Source organism: Bombina bombina, chromosome 7 (genome assembly GCF_027579735.1).
Source record: "Bombina bombina isolate aBomBom1 chromosome 7, aBomBom1.pri, whole genome shotgun sequence".
In the NCBI taxonomy this organism is placed as follows: domain Eukaryota; kingdom Metazoa; phylum Chordata; class Amphibia; order Anura; family Bombinatoridae; genus Bombina; species Bombina bombina.
Genome location: NC_069505.1, coordinates 567,137,022 through 567,162,589, shown reverse-complemented (window position 1 = coordinate 567,162,589; position 25,568 = coordinate 567,137,022). Strand labels below are relative to the sequence as shown.

Here is a 25,568-nt window from a genome sequence, read left to right as displayed (position 1 = left end):
ACTTTAATAAATGTATTAACCCCTAAACCGCTGCACTCCCGCCTCGCAAACACTAGTTAAATTTTACTAACCCCTAATCGGCCATCCCTAACATCGTCGACACCTACCTACATTTATTAACCCCTAATCTGCCGCCCACAACATCGCCGCCACTATAATAAATTCATTAACCCCTAAACCTGTCTAACCCTAACCCTAACCCCCTCTAGCTTAAATATAATTTAAATAAATCTAAATAAATTTACTATAATTAACAAAATTATTCCTATTTAAAACTAAATACTTATCTGTAAAATAAACCCTAAGCTAGCTACAATATAACTAATAGTTACATTGTAGCCATCTTAGGATTTATATTTATTTTACAGGCAACTTTGTATTTATTTTAACTAGGTACAATAGTTATTAAATAGTTATTAACTATTTAATAACTACCTAGCTAAAATAAATACAAAAGGACCTGTAAAATAAACCCTAACCTAAGTTACTATTACACCTAACACTACACTATAATTAAACTAATTACCTAAACTACCTACAATTAATTACAATTAATGTAAATAAACGAAATTACGAAAAAAACAAACACTAAATTACAGAAAATAAAAGAAGAATTACAATTTTTTTAAGCTAATTACACCTACTTTAATCCCCCTAATAAAATAAAAAAGCCCCCCAAAATAATAAAATTCCCTACCCTATTCTAAATTACAAATAGCCCTTAAAAGGGCCTTTTGTGGGGCATTGCCCCAAAGTAATCAGCTCTTTTACCTGTAAAAAAAAAGAAAATAACCCCCAACATTAAAACCCACCACCCACACACCCAACCCTACTCTATAACTCACCCAATCCCCCCTTAATAAAACCTAACACTACCCCCTTGAAGACTACCCTACCTTGAGATGTCTTCACCCAGCCGGACACAAGTGGACCTCCAGAGGGGCAGAAGTCTTCATCTGATCTGGCCAGAAGAGGACATCCAGACCGGAAGAAGTCTTCATCCAGGTGGCATCTTCTATCTTCTTCCATCCGGAGTGGAGCGGGTCCATCTTGAAGACATCCGACGTGGAGCATCCTCCTCCTTCTTGATCCGACTGAATGAAGGTTCCTTTAAGTGACGTCATCCAAGATGGCATCCCTTCAATTCCGATTGGCTGATAGAATCCTATCAGCCAATCGGAATTAAGGTAGGAAAAATCCTATTGGCTGATGCAATCAGCCAATAGGATTGAAGTTCAATCCTATTGGCTGATCTGTTCCAATCAGCAAATAGAATGCAATCTCAATTCTATTGGCTGATTGCATCAGCCAATAGGATTTTTCCTACCTTAATTCCGATTGGCTGATAGGATTCTATCAGCCAATCGGAATTGAAGGGACGCCATCTTGGATGACGTCACTTAAAGGAACCTTCATTCAGTCGTCGGATCAAGAAGGAAGAGGATGCTCCGCGTCGGATGTCTTCAAGATGGACCCGCTCGCTCCGGATGGAAGAAGATAGAAGATGCCGCCTTGATGAAGTCTTCTGCTGGTCTGAATCTCCTCTTCTTCCCAGATCGGATGAAGACTTCTGCCCCTCTGGAGGTCCACTTGTGCTCGGCTGGGTGAAGACATCTCAAGGTAGGGTGATCTTCAAGGGGGTAGTGTTAGGTTTTATTAAAGGGTGATTGGGTGGGTTTTAGAGTAGGGTTGGGTGTGTGGGTGGGTGGTATGTTGGGGGGTATTGTCTTTTTTTTTTTATAGGTAAAAGAGCTGATTACTTTAGGGCAATGCCCCACAAAAGGCCCTTTTAAGGGCTATTTGTAATTTAGTATAGGGTAGGGAATTTTATTATTTTGAGGGGCTTTTTATTTTATTAGGGGGATTAGAGTAGGTATAATTAGCTTAAAAAATTGTAATAGTTTTTTTTATTTTCTTTAATTTAGTTTTTTTTTTTTTCATAATTTAGTTTATTTAAATTAATTGTAATTAATTGTAGGTAGTTTAGTTAATTAGTTTAATTATAGTGTAGTGTTAGGTGTAATTGTAACTTAAGTTAGGGTTTATTTTACAGGTCCTTTTGTATTTATTTTAGCTAGGTAGTTATTAAATAGTTAATAACTATTTAATAACTATTGCACCTAAATAAAATAAATACAAAGTTGCCTGTAAAATAAATATAAATCCTAAAATGGCTACAATGTAACTATTAGTTATATTGTAGCTAGCTTAGGGTTTATTTTACAGGTAAGTATTTAGTTTTAAATAGGAATAATTTAGTTCATTATAGTAAATTTATTTAGATTTATTTAAATTATATTTAAATTAGGGGGGGTTAGGGTTAGACTTAGGTTTAGGGGTTAATAAATTTATTATAGTGGCGGTGACGTTGGCGGCGGCAGATTAGGGGTTAATAAATTTATTATAGTTGCGGCGACTTGGGAGGGCAGATTAGGGGTTAATAAATCAAATTTAGGTTTCGGCGATGTTGGGGGCAGCAGATTAGGGGTTCATAGGGATAATGTAGGTGGCGGCGGTGTCCGGAGCGGCAGATTAGGGCTTAATAAATATAATGTAGGTGTCGGCGATGTCGGGGGAGGCAGATTAGAGGTTAATAAGTGTAAGATTAGGTTTGTTTAGACTCGGGGTTCATGTTAGGGTGTTAGGTGCAGACATAAAAAGTATTTCCCCATAGGAAACAATGGGGCTGCGTTAGGAGCTAAACGCTGCATTTTTGCAGGTGTTAGGTTTTTTTCAGCCAGCTCAGCCTGATTGTTTCCCAAGGGGAAATCGTGCATGAGCACGTTCAGCCAGCTTACCGCTACTGTAAGGAACGCTGGTATTGAGGTGAGATGTGGAGCTAAATTCTGCTCTACGCTCACCTTTTTGCGGCTAACGCCAGGTTTAGAAAAACCTGTAATACCAGCGTTACTTTAGGTTAGTGGTGAGCTGAAACTAAGCGTTAGCAACGCACCCCTGTTACCGCAAAACTCGTAATCTCGCAGTATGATAGGTGAGAAAAGAAAAATGCTATTTAGCACATAAATTATAAATAATAAAACGTAAGGTTTATTGGTACTGATTTAAAAAAGACAGCAAAACAATCAGGGGAAAAACTGCTGCCACTGAAATAGTTAAAAACACATCTATGCCTGAATGGTTTTAAAAGTAATTAAATCATTTTGATTTTTTTCTGAGGGTATATAGTATTCTGCGGATTGAATACCGCTGTATTGTGGAGGTGCGTTTGGGATAGCTGTTTTTGAATGATATATATTAGGTATAAGGTAAATAATTAAGTAACAATACAAGTATAATTCACTGCTAAGCAAACAAAATAATGGATAAGATCCCTCCCAAATAACCATTCTCCTCGCTATTAACCCTGGTTGACAGACAAAACGTAACTGGTCACAGACAATAAAAACAAAACAGAGAGCTTATTATTATTATTATCATGTATTTGTAGAGTGCTAACAGGTTCCGCAGCACTATGAACATAGGCGGTATGTAAAAAACAGTTACAGGAATCAAATGGGTAGAGGGTCCTGTTGAGAGTTGCACTGTTGTAGTCAGCTTTAAGAGGGTGATCTACAAACAGCTGGGCTCATAGGCTTACATGCTATGGGGTTTAAGGGGATAGCAGTGGAGATAGGAAGGTTAGTATAGGTTGTATGCATCCCTGAATAGTAGAGTCTTCAGGTAGCATTTGAAGCTTTTAAAACTAGGGGAGAGTCTTGTGGAGCGAGGCAGAGAGTTCCATAAGATGGGAGCCAGTCTGGAGAAATCTTGTAAACAGGAATGTGAGGACGTAACAAGAGAGGAGGAGAGTAGGAGATCATGAACGGAGCGAAGAGGTCAGGAGGGAGAGTATCTGGAGACAAGGTCTGATATGTAGGGGGAGCAATGCAATTGAGGGCTTTGTGTGTCAGAGTGAAAATTTTGTGTTTATTCCTGGAGGCAAGAGGAAGCCAGTGAAGGGATTGGCAGAGAGGTGCGGCAGATGAAGAGTGACGTGTAAGGAAGATGAGCCTGGCAGAGGCATTCATTATGGATTGTAAAGGAGCTAGGCGGCAGCTAGGGAAACCAAAGAGGATGGAGTTGCAGTAGCCGAGACTGGAAAGGATGAGACAGTGTATTAAAATCGTAGTTATGTCTTGTGTAAGGAAGTGTCTGATTTTAGCGATGGTTTTTAAGGTGGAAGTCACAGGTTTTAGCCAAGAACTGAATGTGAGGAGTGAAAGAAAGATCTGTGCAATGCCGCCCCCTGCAGATTTGCGGCCAATCAGTCACCAACCAGTGTCAATCAACCCGATCGTACTCGATCGGGTTGAATTGCGGCGATCTCTGTCCACCTGCTCAGAGCAGGTGGAGAGGTTATGGAGCAGCAGTCTTTAGACCGCTGTTTCATAACTGGTGTTTCTGGTGAGCACGAATGCTCGCCAGAAACACGAGCCCTCAAGCTCCATACGGAGCTTGATAAATGGGCCCCCTTATCTCTACATTTTGGATGACAATACATGAATATGCATTCTTATGACGTCACCCTTTGGATGGTTAGACAATGAACCTTAGGATGGGAAAGAAATTATTAGAATGAGAAGGGATTACAATTTAAAAGTTTGTTTGAATTTTCTAGAAGTGTTTGCTTGTTTTTTGTAGACTTATCTCCTACCTCTTGTTCTGCCACTCAAATCATGAAGAGAAATGTTACATTTTTTTCTTCATGCATAGTAATAACTTTGAAATACATATGGCCATTGGCCAATACAAATATTCTTAATCCAATTGGCATCGAAACAACAAAATTCTGTGTTTAACAATTTTGATTCTATCTGCAGCTGTTTATTACCTTATCCTGCATGTCTTTTTTTTTAATTTCTGTAGTGTAGAGAACCCTCCTCACCCATTCACCTCCATGATCCCACCCAAAAATCTTTCTAACCATCCCCCTTATCACTAGTTGCCTTCATTTTAGGTATTGGCAGTTGGCTGCAGTTTTTAGTATTTTTTTTTATTATGATTTTTTTTTTATTTGTAGCGTAGCAACCAGTCATCACCCTTCCTCACTCATTTTCTTATGATAGGGAACCCATCCCTCACTATTTTCTTGTTGTTTTTGTAGGTAGAGAATTCCCTCCTTCCTCCCCTCCCCCCTCCTGCAACACACCACCCATGGCAACACCAGAAGCCAATGCAGTCTTTGACACAGACAGAGTCTCTGTCTGCATTGGTGACCTGCCTTCATATGTTAAAGGGATCACGATCAGTGCTCCCTTGCCATATGAAGGCAGATTCCTTCTGCCTCTGGCTGTGGTCTTACCTGTCAAAACTGAAAGCCGGGATAGCAGCATGAGTCAGAAGGTTGGATGTAGGCATACAGGGTTAAGTATGGATTGCAGTTCTTGGGACCAATCTAAAAAAAAACATTGCACTGTTAGAAAAAGTTCAGAGAAGGGCCACAAAACTAATAAAGAGAAGGGAGAATTTAAACTAATGAGGTAGTGAATGCCAATGCCTAAGATATATTTAAAAATGGCTTAGATACACTTTTGGATAGAAATTAAATTAATAGATATCATTGTTTAAATGGGTCACCTTATTAATGGATTTAAGTTAAGCTCAAATGGGACTTCTTTATTGTAAATCAAGTAGGATCTGCATAGGTTGAAGACAATGGACTTCTGTTTTCTTTCAACCTCATCTACTATGTTAAAAGGTCAATCCATATCTGATTGTCCATGCATAAAACCTCCTGTAAACAAAACAGTAGGAATAGCAACGTAGCATGGCTTGTATTCACAATATAAAAATGCATCCACCCCTGGTTCTAGAACTATAATACTGGTGATGCTGACATTTGGACATTCTTATTAAATGTGATCGCTCCTCAACCTCTTTGGAATTGTTTTAATAACTTGCCTAAACATATTTCTCAGCTCACCTTGCCATTATTTCCCATTTTTTCAATAGGACATGGAAATCCATAAATGACTGTTTAAATAAGTTATCAATGTATATAATTATCTATTGGAGTATTGACAACTCTAAATGAATTACATTGTTGTCATAACAATGCTCTATACATCTGAAAAAAATCAAGCAGGGAAAGAAAAACAATTTGATACCTAATTCCTTTTAATGGTAAGCTGTATTGAATCACTATTATGGTAAACTTTAAATTGTTTTAATACTTTATAATAAGGAAATGCATTCTTGATATTGGGGACATGTTCTGAGCAGTACGTTTTTAAAGAACATTTTGTTTGTCCCACATGCTGTAGTCCACATGGACACGCTATCAAGTACTGCATACTTTCAATATTTAAAACAGATTGAAAGTAAATGCCTCACCAGTTATAATTGGTTTAAAAACTTTACAATGTTTACGATGACAAAATCTAGACTGGCATTTATTTATAACCTTTAAAATTATAAACAATTTCTGTATTTCATGTACATTTTATTACTTTTCTTATTCATGCTCTCCCTATATTCCACTTTTGGTCTTTTATTGATAAATAGCACTAAACAAGTATTTTTTCTGTAAAATAGGGTAGGTATAAACCCCTAAAATCATCACATTGCTCTTCAAAGGGTGCATTATGTTTTTTTTACTACAATATAGCGAGATTAACAAGGAAATTAATGTTTTTTATGGTTTTTGAGAGTTAACAATTTTGTGCTTTAAGGGTTTTTATCGGCAGAGTCATTTTTTTATTGTGATCACTGGAAAAACTTGACTGATGTTCAGAATCCATTAGTTGACTGCAACAACAAATAGATTGGGATAAACCTTATAAGGGTTGTCTTATGGAATTGAATAACAGTTTCTGTATCTCTCTTTATAATGTATTAGTTATTTAAAACACCCAATACATTTTTCACATTGTAAAGATAAAAAAAAATAGAATACTGTGCAAAACCTGTGTTGTCTAATGAATAAGAATGGCTTATCTAATGGATTAGATTACACCACACTATCTGAACAGGTATTTAAAGAAAGAAAATGTTTCAATTGAGCATTAAAGGAACATAAAAAAAAAAATCATTCAAATTTGCTATCAATTGTACTTCATTTTCATGGCATCCTATGTTGAAAAGCAGGGAGATAAACTCGGGAGCATACAAGTATCTACATCATTATATGGCACCTGTTTTGCTAGAATGTTATAAATTACCTACCATGTAGTGCACTACCTACCTAGATATCTCTTCAGCAAAGAAAAACATAAGAATGAAACAAATTTAATAATATAAGTAAATCTGAAACTTAATTGTATGCTCTGTCTGAATCATGAATTAAAAATGTTGGGTTTTAAGGAAAATGGACTTTGGCATTTTAAATGGGGACTTTTTAAACATGACATTTTTTTATTCTGCGGAGATGTTTTAGAGGTTAAGTGTTAGGAAGGTTGCAGTGGAAGGATACTTTGGGAGGTTAAGGGGTAAATTTATCATATAGCCTATGCTGACAGCATTTAACATTGCACAAACATTTCTGGTGAAATGATTGTGCAATGCCACGCCTGCACATTCGCCGCTAGCAGGCGTGTCAATCACTACGATCGTATCTGATCGGGATGATTTCCCAGTGGTCTTATGACCGCTGCTTTTTAACTTATGTTTCCGGCGTGCCTGAAGGCTCACGCAGAATAAGCAGCATCTGTTGTTTGATTAATATACCCACAAGTGTATAAGGAGAATCTGTACTGGGGAATCTTATATTGTGAGTTAATTTAAAGGGAGTCTATTGAACTTAGATATATATATATGGGGGGCTAAGTAAGTGCAAGGGAGGTTCTTTCTTAAGATTGCATAGAGGGGATCATTGTTATGCATGTATGGTGTTAGGCTGGGTCAGAGTTATTTAGGGTAAATTGCACGGGAAAGGTGGTGATTACGGTTAATTATTGTCACGGATGCCGGGCTGCAATGGTTAAGCTCCTACCCCCCTACCCCCTCTTATATCTCAGCAGTTTTGGGCTCCCCGGGATTACCCCGAATACCCCATTCTTATATCGCTGGACACTGGGGAACAGTGGGCACAATGGAGGCGCCATCCTGTCTGGAATGGCGGGAGATGTGAGGGTCAGATAAGGCTTGTTATGAAGATCAGTTTGTGTATAAATGTTGTGTGTTTTCCCTAATAAAATGTTCTCCTTTGTTCACCTGAATACTAGTCTGTCTAGTTATTCGGGTGGAGCTTTGCTAAGATCGCTTTCTCCGCTACATAGGGGCTGATTCCAGCTGATGGAAGGATCCGTTGATGGAGCTACCCAGTCGGGGTAGCCGGAGATCCGTCACAATTATGTTATGTAGGGTTGGGCCAATAGCAATTAAGTTTAGTTTAGCTTTTTAAAAAAGGCATATTTTTCCTTGATGCTGTCTACCAGTACCACTAATAAACAAAACAGGCTTAATGACTGACTCCTGAGGCACACTACTATTCACTGTCCATTTTTTTAAAAGCTCACATTTAATAAAACACTCTGCCAATATCTGTATCAAATAAAAATCATTCAAAAAATGTTCTAGACCTAAAGAAAAGTGTAATATCTTAAAAGTTGTTCTTTGAATATCATCTAAACACTGCAATTGTATGTAATTTTTTTATTCACAAACAATATACATATATATTCTGTTATTAAAGTGATACTTAAAGCACATTTTTTCTTTCATGATTCAGATAGAGCATGCAATTTTTAGCAACTTTCTAATATACTCCTATTATTATTTTCACTTTGTTTTCTTGCTATCTTTATTTAAAAAACGGAATATAAAGCTTAGGAGCCGGCCCATTTTCGGTTCAGCACCCAGGATAGTGCTTGCTTATTGGTGGCTACATTTAGCCACCAATAAGCATCATGAAATACTCCCCATCCCATTCTCTTCGATCAATATCTGACTTACGTCTCTCCACTTCTGTTATTTCTACGTCCCACTCCCGTTTCCAAGACTTCTCACATGCTGTTCCTGTCCTCTGGAACTCTCTACCCCGCTCCATAAGACTGGCTCCTACCTTGTATAGCTTCAGACGCTCCTTGAAAACCCACCTATTCAGAGAGGCTTACTATCTCTCCTCCATCCCTCATCGAACCAATCTTGTATATGAACTGCCCGACTCACTGCTGCAACTACAACCGACGTGACAAGCTACCTTCAACCTTATGTCTCTGCACCCTAAACCTGTAGACTGTGAGCTCTCCGGAGCAGGGCCCTCTTCCTACTGTACTAGATTTTTTTAGTATTTTTGTTTTATATTTTATCACAAATCATTGTCATTGTATGCCCTGTGCTACGGAATTTGGTGGCGCTATACAAATAAATGATAACAATAATAATAAAAATTGTCACAATAGTTTAGCCATTGTGTCATCATCTTGTATCACTATTTAATACATATAGGTCTAGGTTACAAGTGGAGAGCTAATTTATCGCACACCCGCAAACGGGAAAATTGGCCAGTTTGCGGGCACGTGATTAATAACCTACCATTACGACTTCAAAAAAGCAGTTTTTAGGGTTTTAAAATGGGGGGGTGTTCTTAGACTTTATATTAGGGACACTCTACACCTTTTGTCAATAATGAATAAAATGGATTGGCAAGAGGAACTTGCATTTACAACATTAGGGGCTAGATTACAAGTGGAGCGCTAATTTTTTTTGCGCGCCTGCAAACGGGCCGATTTGTCCGTTTGCGGGTGCGCGATAAATAACCATTCATTACAGGTGGCTGGTTATTGCTACCTAGAGCTCGCGGTAGTAATTAGTGCTTATAAAATTAACCAGAGATCAGATCTCTGGTTAATTTTATAAATGTCCACCAAAATGCCGACAAATTCAAGTGAATTATATTTTATTAAAAACATAAACATAGTAGCATCTTTATTTTTTAATAAAATATATGCAAAAATCAGTTATGGGATTAAAAGTGGCGGATTTTGGGGTGTTAGAAAAAAAACGCACTGAAAAGTGCCTTTACAATGCGGTCTATGGGAACTGTGTGTCCTCAGTAAATATATATGTATATTTATGTATATTTATATATGTATACACATATTTAAGAAAGAGTCAGAATGGTAAACCCCTACAGAGCAATAAATGTGATGAAAGCTTTCAAAACCGTGACTTAAGTAGAGACACACTCACCCTCTGATAGTGTTTCCACACGTATGTTTGGGTCCCATTCGAGACAGCCGTCAGAGAAATATGCGTACGGAGCTCCAGAGAATCTGCACAACAAACAGACAGATCAGGGGGATACCTGACAGCAGCGTCTTCTGCCGTTCTCACAGCTCAGCCTCTATCCGTAACTTCGGCCAGCGGCGCTCGATTCAGGGAAGTGCATCAGTGATGACATCAGGGGGTGTGTCAAATCTTCACCCAGTGCTTGCAGAGTTGGGTAAGGCAGGTAGATAGGGACTCATACACTGGTAAGTAGAAGCATCAAGTGTAGAAAGAGTATGAAATCCCAGTACACAAAGTATTGAGGATAAAATATGAAGAATATTTATTGGAACATGGATAAAAAGAGCTAACAGCTCCAAGTCACAGTGCAAATAGAACAAAAAACTGAAAAGTGCCTGTACATTGCGGTCTATGGGAACTGTGTGTCCTCAGTAAATATATATGTATATACTATATAGTCATATACATATATATTTACAATTTGCTGCCATCGCTGCACTACCGTCTCTGACGGCATGAGAACCAGGCTCCCATTAGAGCCCATGGGAGCACAGTCTTGTGAGTGCAATGCTTCATAGCAATACGAATGCGAGCTCGCCTTCACATTGTGCTAAATTTATTATACCAGCGCACATTAGCGTACGCTGGTATTACATAGTGGAGTTTCGCAAAAGTGATACTTAGCTCTCCACTTGTGTTCGGACCCATAACGTATAATTTATGTAAACTTAAAACTGGATGTGTCTGCACCTCTAAAACTAAGATGTTAGCACATGATATTCTTGTCATAACCACATTAGCAAGGGGCATAGGTAATGTAAAGAAAAGATAACATCTAAATAACTGTTATAAAGAGCTCTTGTGACATGTGGTCTAACCACAATGTGTAATTTCTGTATATTAATCTGTATCACACTTTACAGCAAGACATTTCTTAAAAGAAGAATGTAGAATCGTTTTCTTACCACAATCTCAAACCCCAGCAAATGGAGAAATATGATACATATAATCTAGCGAATTATAAAAGATGATTACAGAAGAGCAATTGCTTTGATGCATGTTTAACACACATACCATATTTAAAGGGATATTAAACCCAAATTTTTTCTTTCATGGTTCAGATAGAGCATGCACTATTAAGCATTTTTCTAATTTACTCCTATTATCAAATTTTCTTTATTCTCTTGGTATCTATATTTGAAAAAGCAAAAATGTAAGCTTAGGAGTCAGCCTATTTTTTTTGGTTCAGAGCCTGGGTAGCACTTGCTGATTAGGGTCTACATTTAGGCATAAATATGTGTTTATAAATTGATTTTATTTATGTTCTCACTGTTAAATAAATATACTGCACTTAGGGGGATATCTATCAAGCCGTCAACTGTGTTGCATTCAACAGCATCAATACACTCGCCTAACATCGCGGACGCGTATCTCAATATGCTCTCCTTATTTATGAAGAAAGCCAGCAAAAAGACGCGCACCAAGTACGCGGCGATGAGCATCGGACTGTTGTTAACTAACAGTCATCTATCTTGCGTCTATTTGGCTTCTTCTCAATTTTATTTATACCCTGTCACTAAACGCCACCACTATACTAAAATGTTTAACCCATATCCCGCCACTCCCCGACATTGCCACAACCTAAATAAAGTTATTAACCCCTATCCCGCCGCTCCCCAACATCACTGCAACCAAAATAAAGTTATTAATCCCTATCCTGCCGCTCCCCAACACTGCCGCCACTAAATAAATGTATTAACCCCTAAACCTCTGGCCTCCCACATCACTACCGCTAACTAAACCTATTAACCCCTAAACCGTCAGCCCCCCACATAGCCAAAAACTATATAGGAACAGCCAATAGGATGAGAGCTCAATCCTATTGGCTGATTGGAACAGCTAATAGAATGAGAGCTGCTCAAATCCTATTGGCTGATTGGAACAACCAATAGAATTTCAACAGCTCTAATCCTATTGGCTGATTGAATCTTTCAGTCAGTAGGAATGCAAGGGATGTCATCTTGGATGGCGTCACTTGCATTGAAGTTCCAGTTTACGGCGGTGACCGTATGAAGAGGATGCTCCGCACTGGATGTCTTCAGGATGGACCCGCTCAGCGCCGGATGGATGAAGATAGAAGAGGACGCCTGGATGAAGACTTCTTTCCGCATGGATGAGGACTTCTCCAGCTGGATGAAGATGGAAGAGGCCGCCCAGATGAAGACTTCTTGCCGCCTGGATGAGGACTTCTCCGGGTGGATGGATCCTTCAAGCTGGACTTCAAGAACTGTTAGTGGATCGTCGGGGGTTAGTGTTAGGTTTTTTAAGGGTTTTTTGGGTGGCTTTTATTTTTAGATTAGGGCCTTGACATGTAAAAGAGCTAAATGCCCTTTTAAGGGCAATGCCCATACAAATGCCCTTTTCAGGGCAATGGAGAGCTTAGGTTATTTTAGATAGGTTTTTTATTTGGGGGGGTTGGTTGGGTGGTGGGTTTAACTGTTGGGGGGGTGTTTGTATTTTTTTGCAATGTAAAAGAGCTGTTATCTTTGGGGCAATGCCCCACAAAAAGCCATTTTAAGGGCCATTGGTAGTTTATTGTAGGCTAGGGTTTTTTTTTTATTTTGGAGAGGCTTTTTTATTTTAATAGGGCTATTAGATTAGGTGTAATTCTTTTTTATTTTTGATAATTTGTTTTTGTTATTTTTCGTAATTTAGTCTTTTGTTTTTTTTGTAACTTAGTGTTTGTTTTTTTGTGTAATTTAGTACTTTTAATAATGTTTAAGTTTTAGATTTAAATAATTTGAGTAGGTTTAGATTTCTTTAATATGTAATTTAGTTTATTTAATTGGTATGTTAATTTAATTGTAGTATAACAGTTAGGGTAGGTTAATTAATAGTTTAAAATAGTTTATTTTAATTCTACAGGTAAGTTTAAATGTATATTAAGATAGAGATGTTGTAATATTAATATAAAGTTAGGGGGTTGTTAGGTTTAGGGGTTAATAGCTTTATTTTGTTTTTGGCAATGTGGGGGGCTGATGGTTTAGGGGTTAATAGGTTTAGTTAGTGGTGGTGATGTGGGAGGCCAGAGGTTTAGGAGTTAATACGTTTTTTTTAGTGACGGTGGAGTCGGGGAGCCGCAGAATAGGGGTTAATACATTTTATTTAGGTTGTGGCGATGTCGGGCGGCAGATAAGGGGTGTTTAGACTCGAGTTTATGTTAGAGTGTTAGGTGAATACGTTACTTGTTTTCTACCATAGAAATCAATGGGTTATATTTCTTTGTCTTGCAGCATCGAACATAAGCTTTCGCTGCTTTCAGACTCCCATTGATTTCTATGGCATCCGCGGCCTCCAGGGTGGCAGATTGAAAACCAGGTACGCTGGGTCGGAATAGCCGTGAACGTACCTGTTAAAAGTTAGATAACTGGGAAAAAGTGTCATATAGAGCCGAATGTGTATTCGGAACATCTGTAATGACGTAAACATCGATCTGCGTCGGATTGAGACCGGTGGATCGTATGTTACGTCACAAATTTCAACTTTTGCCGGTCTTGAGGCTTTGATAATTAGGTCTGACCAATCTTGCAACAATTACGATGCAGAATTCCGGCGTATTTGCGGTTGACACGTTGATAGATAGGCCCCTTAGCGTACACCCTTGCTCTCTGATGATTACTGAATTAGTCCTAGAATATAGTAAACAAACTTAAACAATACACCTCAAAGAAAGGAGAACAAAAACATGCCACAACTCCCTTGGGCACAGACTCGCACAGTGGCTAGTTATTCCCTAAGGATTTTGCATTCATTGATAACCACCTAGGAGTGCAGCATCAGGGAGCAGCAAATTAGGAAGTTGCTTTTAAATACATTTTGTTTTATAAAAATACAAATATTACACAATGGGGCCAATTTATTAATGTGCGAGCGGACATGATACAATGTAGCATATTATGTCCGCTGCACATAGATAAATGCCGGCATTTATCATTTCATAAGCAGTTCATTTCATAAGCAGTTCTTGTGCAATACCGCCCCCCTGCAGATTCATGGGCAATCGGACACTAGCAGGGGGTGTCAATCAACCCGATCGTATAGGATAGAGCGGATTGATGTACGCAGCCTCAGAGCAGGCAGACAAGTTATGGAGCAGCGGTCTTTAGACCGATGCTTCATAACTTCTGTTTCCCGTGAGCCTGAAGGCTCATGCGGAAACAGGGGCATCAAGCTCCATTCGGAGCTTGATAATTTGGCCCCAGAGTGTAATTGACACAAAGTAAAATTTAGTAATACAAATGAAGCGCCATATTTGGAGTGGTGCATAAACAGTTACGTGCAAGCGATAAGGGGTTTATCACAGCTTTTTGTGTGTATTGGTTTTTATTACTTATAATACAAGTTTAAAGTAAACGTGAATGCTTGACCGCTGCTTCTTAACTTTTGTTTCCGGCAACCCCAAGGTCTCAGTTGTTAGAAAAATAAAAGGCAGGCAAAGGACTTTAACACAGAGATACATATATCTACCTGTCTGAAGATGGATATGTATGTGTGTGTGTATATATGTGTTTATATGTGTATATGTGTTTATATGTTTATATGTGTATAGATGTATATGTGTATATATGTGTATATATATGTGTGTATATATGTGTTTATATGTGTATACATATGTATATATGTATATGTGTATATATGTGTTTATATGTGTGTATATGTGTTTATATGTGTGTGTATATATATATATATATATATATATATATATATATATATGTTTATATGTGTATATATGTGTTTATATGTGTATATATATGTATATATGTATATGTGTATATATGTGTTTATATGTGTATATATATATATATATGTGTTTATATGTGTATATATGTGTTTATATGTGTATATATATATGTGTATATATGTGTTTATGTGTGTATATATATGTATATATGTATATATGTGTTTATATGTGTATATATATATGTGTGTCTATATGTGTATATATGTGTTTATATGTGTATATATATATATATGTGTTTATATGTGTATATATGTGTTTATATGTATATGTGTATATATGTGTTTATATGTGTATATATGTGTATATATATATATATGTGTGTTTATATGTATATGTGTATATGTGTATATATGTATATGTGTATATGTGTATATATGTATATGTGTATATGTGTATATATGTGTTTATATGTGTATATATGTGTTTATATGTGTGTATATGTGTTTATATGTGTGTGTGTATATATATATATATATATATATATATATGTGTGTTTATATGTGTATATATGTGTTTATATGTGTATATATATGTATATATTTATATGTGTATATATGTGTTTATATGTGTATATATATATATGTGTGTGTTTATATGTGTATATATATATATATGTGTGTTTATATGTGTATATATGTGTTTATATGTATATGTGTATATATGTGTTTATATGTGTATATATGTGTTTATATGTGTATATATATATATGTGTTTATATGTGTATATGTGTATATATGTATATGTGTATATGTGTATATATGTATATGTGTATATGTGTATATATGTATATGTGTATATATGTATATGTGTATATGTGTATATATGTATATGTGTATATATGTGTTTATATGTGTATATACTGTATATATATATATATATATATATATATATATATATATATATATATATATATATATATATATATATATATATATATATATATATAGTTCAAAGTAGACAAGCACTCCAGAAATCAAGTCACAAGTGCCCAGGGTGCAACAGATAGGCAAATAGAAACAAGAGAGAGAGGGCACTCGCCAGGACTTTTCAGAAATTTATTCCAAATATGTGAACGTTTTTGGGGGATTAGCCCCTTCCTCAGACATACAAAAATACAATGTGAAAAAACCCACACAAGACACCCTTATGTAAGGTAGGCCAACCAATCACTCTCCAGAATAGGGTGCCACCCACCAGGTAATGTCACCCCTCCAGCAACGAATGAGAGTGGCCCAATTAAAAAACAATGTGAACAGCAGGATAATAGAAACAAAGCATACACAGTAAACACTTGGGTAAATTGAGTTAAGCACATAGGCAAAATCAGATAAGCACATAGGACAAATCAGTAAGGCACATAGGTAAACCATGTTAAGCACATAGTTTAAAGTTAAGTTAAGCACATAGGTAAAAATTACCACAAGAGTGTCCAAATGTACTAAAACAGACATGGCAATATATATATATATATGCAAGAAGCATAATTAAGCAATATGCAGTATGTTAGACAAGAGCCTCCAATCATTATCAGAGTGTCACATCCTATAACCAAGCCCAGTAACACATAGAAATATAGTTAAGGGCTAACAATATTGAGGCATAATATGCAATTGCATTCTGTAATATAATAAGCAGCCTAACGATAAAGAAGAGCAATTTGACAAACCTGTTGAGGGCAAGCTGCACTATATTTAAAGCCATGCTTTTTTTAAATTAATATATATATATATATATATATATATATATATGTTTACAAAAGGAATGTAGAGATGGCGCTATTAGAAATAGGTGAAAAAATGAGAGGTAGTGAGTCTCAGTATATGACAATTAATCTAATGATATAATGACATAAACACTTCAGTGTTAAGGCAAAGTGTAGTGCTGCAACAAATATCAATTACAACCTTAAAATGAATAAAATATAAGTTTAAACAGTAAAACCTAGTATAGAGACCTGTGTAGGGTCTATAAAGGTACAGTCACTTATAACTTTCACAGTGAAATGGTTGGTTCTCTTCTTAAAATCCAGTACGATCCCCCTAAGGGTATGCACTTACTTCAAACGCCCTCAATCAAATGAGGTAAGGATGATTCAGAAATGCTGTGCAGAAGTATTGCCTCTTAAATATGCAGTCTCTGGCAAAAGGAACTTTCTTTCTGGGTAGGAGCTTGTGCCTGTCTTGGTGTCTTGGTAGAAGTGAACTTCCAATGAGTCTCCCCCAGGTGCAGCTGCTGCTGGGGGAGACTCATTGGAAGTTCACTTCTACCAAGACACCAAGACAGGCACAAGCTCCTACCCAGAAAGAAAGTTCCTTTTGCCAGAGACTGCATATTTAAGAGGCAATACTTCTGCACAGCATTTCTGAATCATCCTTACCTCATTTGATTGAGGGCGTTTGAAGTAAGTGCATACCCTTAGGGGGATCGTACTGGATTTTAAGAAGAGAACCAACCATTTCACTGTGAAAGTTATAAGTGACTGTACCTTTATAGACCCTACACAGGTCTCTATACTAGGTTTTACTGTTTAAACTTATATTTTATTCATTTTAAGGTTGTAATTGATATTTGTTGCAGCACTACACTTTGCCTTAACACTGAAGTGTTTATGTCATTATATCATTAGATTAATTGTCATATACTGAGACTCACTACCTCTCATTTTTTCACCTATTTCTAATAGCGCCATCTCTACATTCCTTTTGTAAACCTATTTCTTTGGGGGGTATTGGAAAATCCTCCGACTCTTTGGAGATTGGCAGCTCATATGAAATAATAGGTGTTGATTACGTATATAGGGGTATTTATAACTACAATACATGTATCTTTAACCTATAGGAGCGCTGTTGGGTTAACTAAGAGGTTTACCCCTTTTAGTTTTCTGTCTTCCACTACATATATATATATATTACATTCCAGTTTACTGCCCCTTTATGCAAGGACTTTCCAGGTGCAAGAAGGCATTTTACATCTGCATGCAATGTTATACTGTCAGACTAAGATTTATCACTGTTTGAAATGAGACAGGTTAAATTAGCACTGTTCAATTTACACTACAGATAACTTAATTTTGAAATACATACAAACAAGCCTAAATCCTGCATTGAACCAGATCTAATTGTATGAGACTGCATACTACAGCTTATGGTTCCACCAAGACCATATAGAGTACAGAAATTTCAAAATCCATAAGTACAGCTGACATGGAAACATTTGTACACCATATTTGAAGTGGTGCTCTTGGTTGGGAAAATAGGGAAAAACAAACAAACATATGTCAACCTTTCAAAAGTACTTTTCTTCATCTAGCCATCTACCCAGATCATTAATGTACAATTTTGAATTCACAGAATTATTTTTGTTTGCACATTTACAAATATAATTCTTTAAAAAGTGATCTCTTAATTTCTTCAATTTTTTTATCATGTATGTCACACACTGTTGATTTAGGGGATGCAATGTGCAGAAATGTTACCTCCTGTGAGTGTTTCTGTGGGTGTCTGTGTTTATGTCTTTGTGCTTTTGTTTGTGTCTCTATAAGTGTGTATGTATTTTTTTTCTCTGGGTCTCTCTGTGAGGGTGTGTGCGTATGTCTTTGTGCTTTTTCTATGGGTGTCTGTGAGGGTGTGTGTATTAGTGATGTCGCGAACATAAAAATTTGGGTTCGTGAACTGCAAACACGAACTTCCACAACTGTTCGCGAACGGGCGAACCGGGCGAACCGCCATTGACTTCAATAGGCAGGCGAACTTTAAAACCCACAGGGACTCTTTCTGGCCACAATAGTGATGGAAAAGTTGTTTCAAGGGAACTAACACCTGGACTGTGGCATGCCGGAGGGGGATCCATGGCAAAACTCCCATGGAAAATTACATAGTTGATGCAGAGTCTGGTTTTAAGCCTTAAAGGGCATAAATCACCTAACATTCCTAAATTGTTTGGAGTAACATGCTTTAAAACATCAGGTATGATGTTGTATCGATCAGGTAGTGTAAGGGTTACGCCCGCTTCACAGTGACAGACCAAACTCCCCGTTTAAAGGGACAGTCTACACCAGAATTTTTATTGTTTTAAAAGATAGATAATCCCTTTATTAACCATTTCCCAGTTTTGCATAACTAACACATTTATAATAATATACTTTTAACCTCTCTGATTATCTTGTATCTAAGCCTCTGCAAACTGCCCCTTTTTTCAGTTCTTTTGACAGACTTGCAGTCTAGCCAATCAGTACCTGCTCCCAGATAACTTCTCGTGCACGAGCACAGTATTATCTATATGAAATACGTGAACTAACACCCTGTAGTGGTGAAAAACTGTTAAAATGCAATCTGAAAGAGGTGGGCTTCAAGGTCTAAGAAATTAGCATATGAACCTCCTAGGTTAAGCTTTCAACTAAGAATACCAAGAGAACAAAGCAAAATTGGTGATAAAAGTAAAGTGGAAAATTGTTTAAAATTACATGCTCTATCTGAATCATGAAAGTTTATTTTGGTCTAGACTGTCCCTTTAACTCACCGCAAACAACCGCAAACAGTCCATTTGCACAAATGCAAACTCCCCATTTGCACAAGGTTGGATACCAAGCTAGCCATGTCCCGTTCCTTGTCCTCACTGATGTCATTGAAGGTCTCTTCATCCACCCAGCCACGTACAACACCAAGGGTCCCCGAAAGGTGACAACAAGCCCCCTGGGACGCCTGCTGTGTTTGGTCTTCCACCTCCTCAAAGCCACCTTCCTCCTCTGACTCCTCTTCTTCAGACTCCTCTCTCTGCGTTGCCTCTCTCTGCGTTATTATATGGTGTGTTAAGTAGTACTATTCCTATCAGTTTAATCCCTGTTACGTCATTAAGTAGTTCTATTCTTATCAGTTTAATCCCTGTTACATCCCCTATCAGGGGGCGTGTATATGGCATCGATTTTAGGAACCGGGAGATGGAAAAGATGCTTGGTCGGTCCTCCTACTTCAAATTTGGGGCACTGCGCGTGCAATCTAATGTGCCACCAGATAGGAGTGGTGTGTTAAGTAGTTCTATTCTTATCAGTTTAATCCCTGTTACGTCCCCTATCAGGGGACGTGTATATGGCATTGATTTTAGGAACCGGGAGATGGAAAAAGACGCTTGGTCGGTCCTCCTACTTCAAATTTGGGGCACTGCCCAGTGCAATATAATGTGCCACCAGATAGGAGTGGTGTGTTAAGTTGTTCTATTCTTATCAGTTTAATCCCTGTTACGTCCCCTATCAGGGGATGTGTATATGGCATCGATTTTAGGAACCGGGAGATGGAAAAAGATGCTTGGTCGGTCCTCCTACTTCAAATTTGGGGCACTGCACATGCAATCTAATGTGCCACCAGATAGGAGTGGTGTGTTAAGTAGTACTATTCCTATCAGTTTAATCCCTGTTATGTGCCTTTTTTTTTGTTTGGTTTTTGAAGCCACAGTGCAGCACCAGAGGCCAGAAAAATTAGGCATGTACACATGCCTGAAAAATTAGGTATTGTTGCAGCCGCTGCTGTAGCAGCAGCCAGAAAAATTGATGTTTGTTTCCCAGGCAGAAAGTGCCCTAAAACATTGCGGCTTGAACCCTAGTTGGTAGTGGATAAGTCACGCAAGTCATTCGGCATTCAGAGATAAAATACAGCAGTGTGTGGACCATTTTTAGCCCAAGGCAGCTCATCTCATCAGGCCTTTTTTAGTTGAATGTATCGCCCACTGTCAGTCCCTTCGGGATCCATCCCTCATTCATCTTAATAAAGGTAAGGTAATCTAGACTTTTTTGACCTAGGCAACTTCTCTTCTCTGTGACAATACCTCCTGCTGCACTGAAGGTCCTTTCTGACAGGACACTTGAAGCGGGGCAGGCCAGAAGTTCTATCACAAATTGGGATAGCTCAGGCCACAGGTCAAGCCTGCACACCCAGTAGTCAAGGGGTTCATCGCTCCTCAGAGTGTCGAGATCTGCTGTCAAGGCGAGGTAGTCTGCTACCTGTCGGTCGAGTTGTTCTCTGAGGGTGGACCCCGAAGGGCTGTGGCGATGCGTAGGACATAAAAAGCTCTGCATGTCCTCCATCAACAACACGTCTGTAAAGTGTCCTGTCCTTGCCGGCGTGGTCGTGGGAGGAGGAGGATTACTTTCACCTCTGCCTCTGTTAGATTCCCATTGTGCTGTGACATCACCCTTATACGCTGTGTAAAGCATACTTTTTAATTTATTTTGGAACTGCTGCATCCTTTCCGAATTGCTGCAATTCGGTAACATTTCAGGCACTTTATGCTTATACCGGGGGTCTACAGGGAGTGCAGAATTATTAGGCAAATGAGTATTTTGACCACATCATCCTCTTTATGCATGTTGTCTTACTCCAAGCTGTATAGGCTCGAAAGCCTACTACCAATTAAGCATATTAGGTGATGTGCATCTCTGTAATGAGAAGGGGTGTGGTCTAATGACATCAACACCCTATATCAGGTGTGCATAATTATTAGGCAACTTCCTTTCCTTTGGCAAAATGGGTCAAAAGAAGGACTTGACAGGCTCAGAAAAGTCAAAAATAGTGAGATATCTTGCAGAGGGATGCAGCACTCTTAAAATTGCAAAGCTTCTGAAGCGTGATCATCGAACAATCAAGCGTTTCATTCAAAATAGTCAACAGGGTCGCAAGAAGCGTGTGGAAAAACCAAGGCGCAAAATAACTGCCCATGAACTGAGAAAAGTCAAGCATGCAGCTGCCAAGATGCCACTTGCCACCAGTTTGGCCATATTTCAGAGCTGCAACATCACTGGAGTGCCCAAAAGCACAAGGTGTGCAATACTCAGAGACAAGGCCAAGGTAAGAAAGTCTGAAAGACGACCACCACTGAACAAGACACACAAGCTGAAATGTCAAGACTGGGCCAAGAAATATCTCAAGACTGATTTTTCTAAGGTGTTATGGACTGATGAAATGAGAGTGAGTCTTGATGGGCCAGATGGATGGGCCCGTGGCTGGATTGGTAAAGGGCAGAGAGCTCCAGTCCGACTCAGACGCCAGCAAGGTGGAGGTGGAGTACTGGTTTGGGCTGGTATCATCAAAGATGAGCTTGTGGGGCCTTTTCGGGTTGAGGATGGAGTCAAGCTCAACTCCCAGTCCTACTGCCAGTTTCTGGAAGACACCTTCTTCAAGCAGTGGTACAGGAAGAAGTCTGCATCCTTCAAGAAAAACATGATTTTCATGCAGGACAATGCTCCATCACACGCGTCCAAGTACTCCACAGCGTGGCTGGCAAGAAGGGATATAAAAGAAGAAAATCTAATGACATGGCCTCCTTGTTCACCTGATCTGAACCCCATTGAGAACCTGTGGTCTATCATCAAATGTGAGATTTACAAGGAGGAAAAACAGTACACCTCTCTGAACAGTGTCTGGGAGGCTGTGGTTGCTGCTGCACGCAATGTTGATGGTGAACAGATCAAAACACTGACAGAATCCATGGATGGCAGGCTTTTGAGTGTCCTTGCAAAGAAAGGTGGCTATATTGGTCACTGATTTGTTTTTGTTTTGTTTTTGAATGTCAGAAATGTATATTTGTGAATGTTGAGATGTTATATTGGTTTCACTGGTAAAAATAAATAATTGAAATGGGTATATATTTGTTTTTTGTTAAGTTGCCTAATAATTATGCACAGTAATAGTCACCTGCACACACAGATATCCCCCTAAAATAGCTATAACTAAAAACAAACTAAAAACTACTTCCAAAACTATTCAGCTTTGATATTAATGAGTTTTTTGGGTTCATTGAGAACATGGTTGTTGTTCAATAATAAAATTAATCCTCAAAAATACAACTTGCCTAATAATTCTGCACTCCCTGTAGTAGCGTGGACACCCAGTACAGGTCGTTCTCCTTCAGCTTTTTTATACGAGGGTCCCTCAACAGGCACGACTGCATGAAAAATCCCATTTGCACAAGGTTGGATGCTGAGCTACTCATGTTCTGTTCCTCTTCCTCAGTGATCTCACTGAAGGTATCTTCTTCCCTCCAGCCACGTACAACACCACGGGTACCAGATAGGTGACAACGAGCACCCTGGGATGCCAATTGTGGTTGGTCTTCCTCCTCCTCCTCAAAGCCACATTCCTCCTCTGACTCCTCTTCCTCACAATCCTCTTCCAGCGTTGCCGCAGGTCCAGCAAACGATGCTGATAAGGCTGTTTCTGGTGGTGATGGTGACCACAACTCTTCCTCTTCCTCTTCACACTCATCTACGGCCTGATCCAGCACTCTTCGCAGGGCACACTCCAGGAAGAAAACAAATGGTATGATGTTGCTGATGGTGCCTTCGGTGCGACTGACTAGGTTTGTCACCTCCTCAAAAGAACGCATGAGCCTACAGGCATTGCGCATGAGCGTCCAGTAATGTGGCAAAAAAATTCCCAGCTCCGCAGAGGCTGTCCTAGCACCCCGGTCATACAAATAGTCGTTAATGGCTTTTTCTTGTTGGATCAGGCGGTCAAACATTAGGAGTGTTGAATTCCAACGTGTCGGGCTGTCGCAAATCAAGCACCTCACTGGCATGTTGTTTCGCCGCTGGATATCTGAAAAGTGCGCCATGGCCGTGTAGGAACGCCTGAAATGGCCACACACCTTCCTGGCCTGCTTCAGGACGTCCTGCAAGCCTGGATACTTATGCACAAAGCATTGTATGATCAGATTACACACATGTGCCATGCACGGCACATGTGTCAACTTGCCCAAATTCAATGCCGCCACCAAATTTTTTCCATTGTCACTAACCACTTTGCCGATCTCCAGTTGGTGCGGAGTCAGCCACTGATCCACCTGTGCGTTCAGGGCGGACAGGAGTGCTGGTCCGGTGTGACTCTCTGCTTTCAGGCAAGTCAACCCCAAGACGGTGTGACACTGCCATATCCAGGATGTGGAATAGTACCTGGGGAGTACCTGCAGCAGCAGAAGAGGACTCAGCCGAGGAGGTTATGGAAGAGGATGGAGTAGGAGGAGTAGAGGAGGTGGCAGCAGGCCTGCCTGCAAGTCGTGGCGGTGTCACCAACTCCTCTGCAGAGCCACGCATTCCATGCTTGGCAGCCGTCAGCAGGTTTACCCAATGCGCAGTGTAAGTGATATACCTGCCCTGACCATGCTTTGCAGACCAGGTATCAGTGGTCAGATGGACCCTTGCCCCAACACTGTGTGCCAGACATGCCATTACTTCCTTTTGCACAATCGAGTACAGGTTGGGGATTGCCTTTTGTGCAAAGAAATCTCGGCCGGGTACCTTCCACTGCGGTGTCCCAATAGCTACAAAATTTTTGAACGCCTCAGACTCCACCAGCTTGTATGGTAAAAGCTGGCGGGCTAAGAATTCAGTCAAGCCAGCTGTCAGATGCCGGGCAAGGGGGTGACTTTGTGACATTGGATTCTTACGCTCAAACATGTCCTTGACAGACACCTGACTGTGGGCAGATGAGCAGGAACTGCTCAAGGCAAGACACGGAGTGGCGGATGGTTGAGAGGGGGCAAGGAGGACAGCAGTGGTTGACGTGGCTGAAGATGCTGGACTAGGAGGAGGATGGCGGCTTTGAGTTTGTGTGCTGCTTGTACTCATGTGTTGATCCCATAGGCGTTTGTGATGTGAGACCATGTGCCTTCGCAAAGCAGTTGTATCTAGGTGGGTGTTGAACTTCCCATGACTCAGTTTCTTTTGGCACAGGTTGCAAATGGCATCGCTGTTGTCAGAGGCAGACACACAAAAAAAATGCCACATTACGGCATTCTGGTGGTGGCAACAGCATGCGTTGATTGGCGTGCTGTCTGGCTGACCCTGGGTGCCGATGCATGCTGTCTGACTGTGCCACTAGCTCCTTGCGATGACCTCCCCCTCCTTCCAACTCGTCTCCTCCTCCTCTCTGTCTCCCCATCTGAACTTTCCCCCTCTTCTTCTTCTATTCTAGCGGGCACCCACGTGACATCCACGGGTGCATCATCATCATCAGCCGCTTCACTTGTATCTGACAACTCAACAAAGGAAGCAGCAGCGGGTACAACATCATCATCATCACACGTACGTCCATGTGTGTAATGCTGCCTGACTGAGACATATCCCTGTTATCTACATCCTCTGGCAATAATGGTTGCGCATCACTATCACTCATTTCTTCCAACTGATGTGTAAATAACTCCTCTGACAGATCAAGTGAAGCGGCTGTGGTGCTAGTGTTGGTGGTGGTGGCAGGCGGGTGAGTGGTAACTTGAGAGGTGCCCGAAGCTAAGCTGGAGGAGGATGGTGCATCAAGGTTCCGAGCGGAAGCTGTAGAAGATTGGGTGTCCTGTGTTATCCAGTCAACTATGTCCTCAGAAATGTTCGAGTTCGGGGTATGTGGCCTCTGAACACTGGGCATTATTCTAGGGCCAAAGGGAATCACAGCACCACGAACACAACGGCCCCTGCGGGGTGTCCTGCCCGTGTCTGTCATTTTTTTTCCTATTAGTGGTACTATGCGTGCAAGCTACTGTGACAACAGATATGAGTGGCACTGTGCACTGGCAGAAGTTGGCAGAGTAGACGCTGTAGGCCTGACACACATGCTTG

The 25,568-nt window shown here is 39.5% G+C and overlaps 1 protein-coding gene across 1 annotated transcript in view; it reads left to right on the top strand.

Annotated features, from left to right (window-relative positions):
- Nucleotides 1–25,568, top strand: part of LOC128636580 (hereditary hemochromatosis protein homolog) — a 152,779-nt gene that overhangs the window by 15,666 nt on the left and 111,545 nt on the right. The window contains exon 2 of the mRNA XM_053689573.1: nt 5,105–5,350. Within this exon, the coding sequence (XP_053545548.1) occupies nt 5,105–5,350 (246 nt within the window). The remainder of the gene's footprint in view (nt 1–5,104; nt 5,351–25,568) is intronic.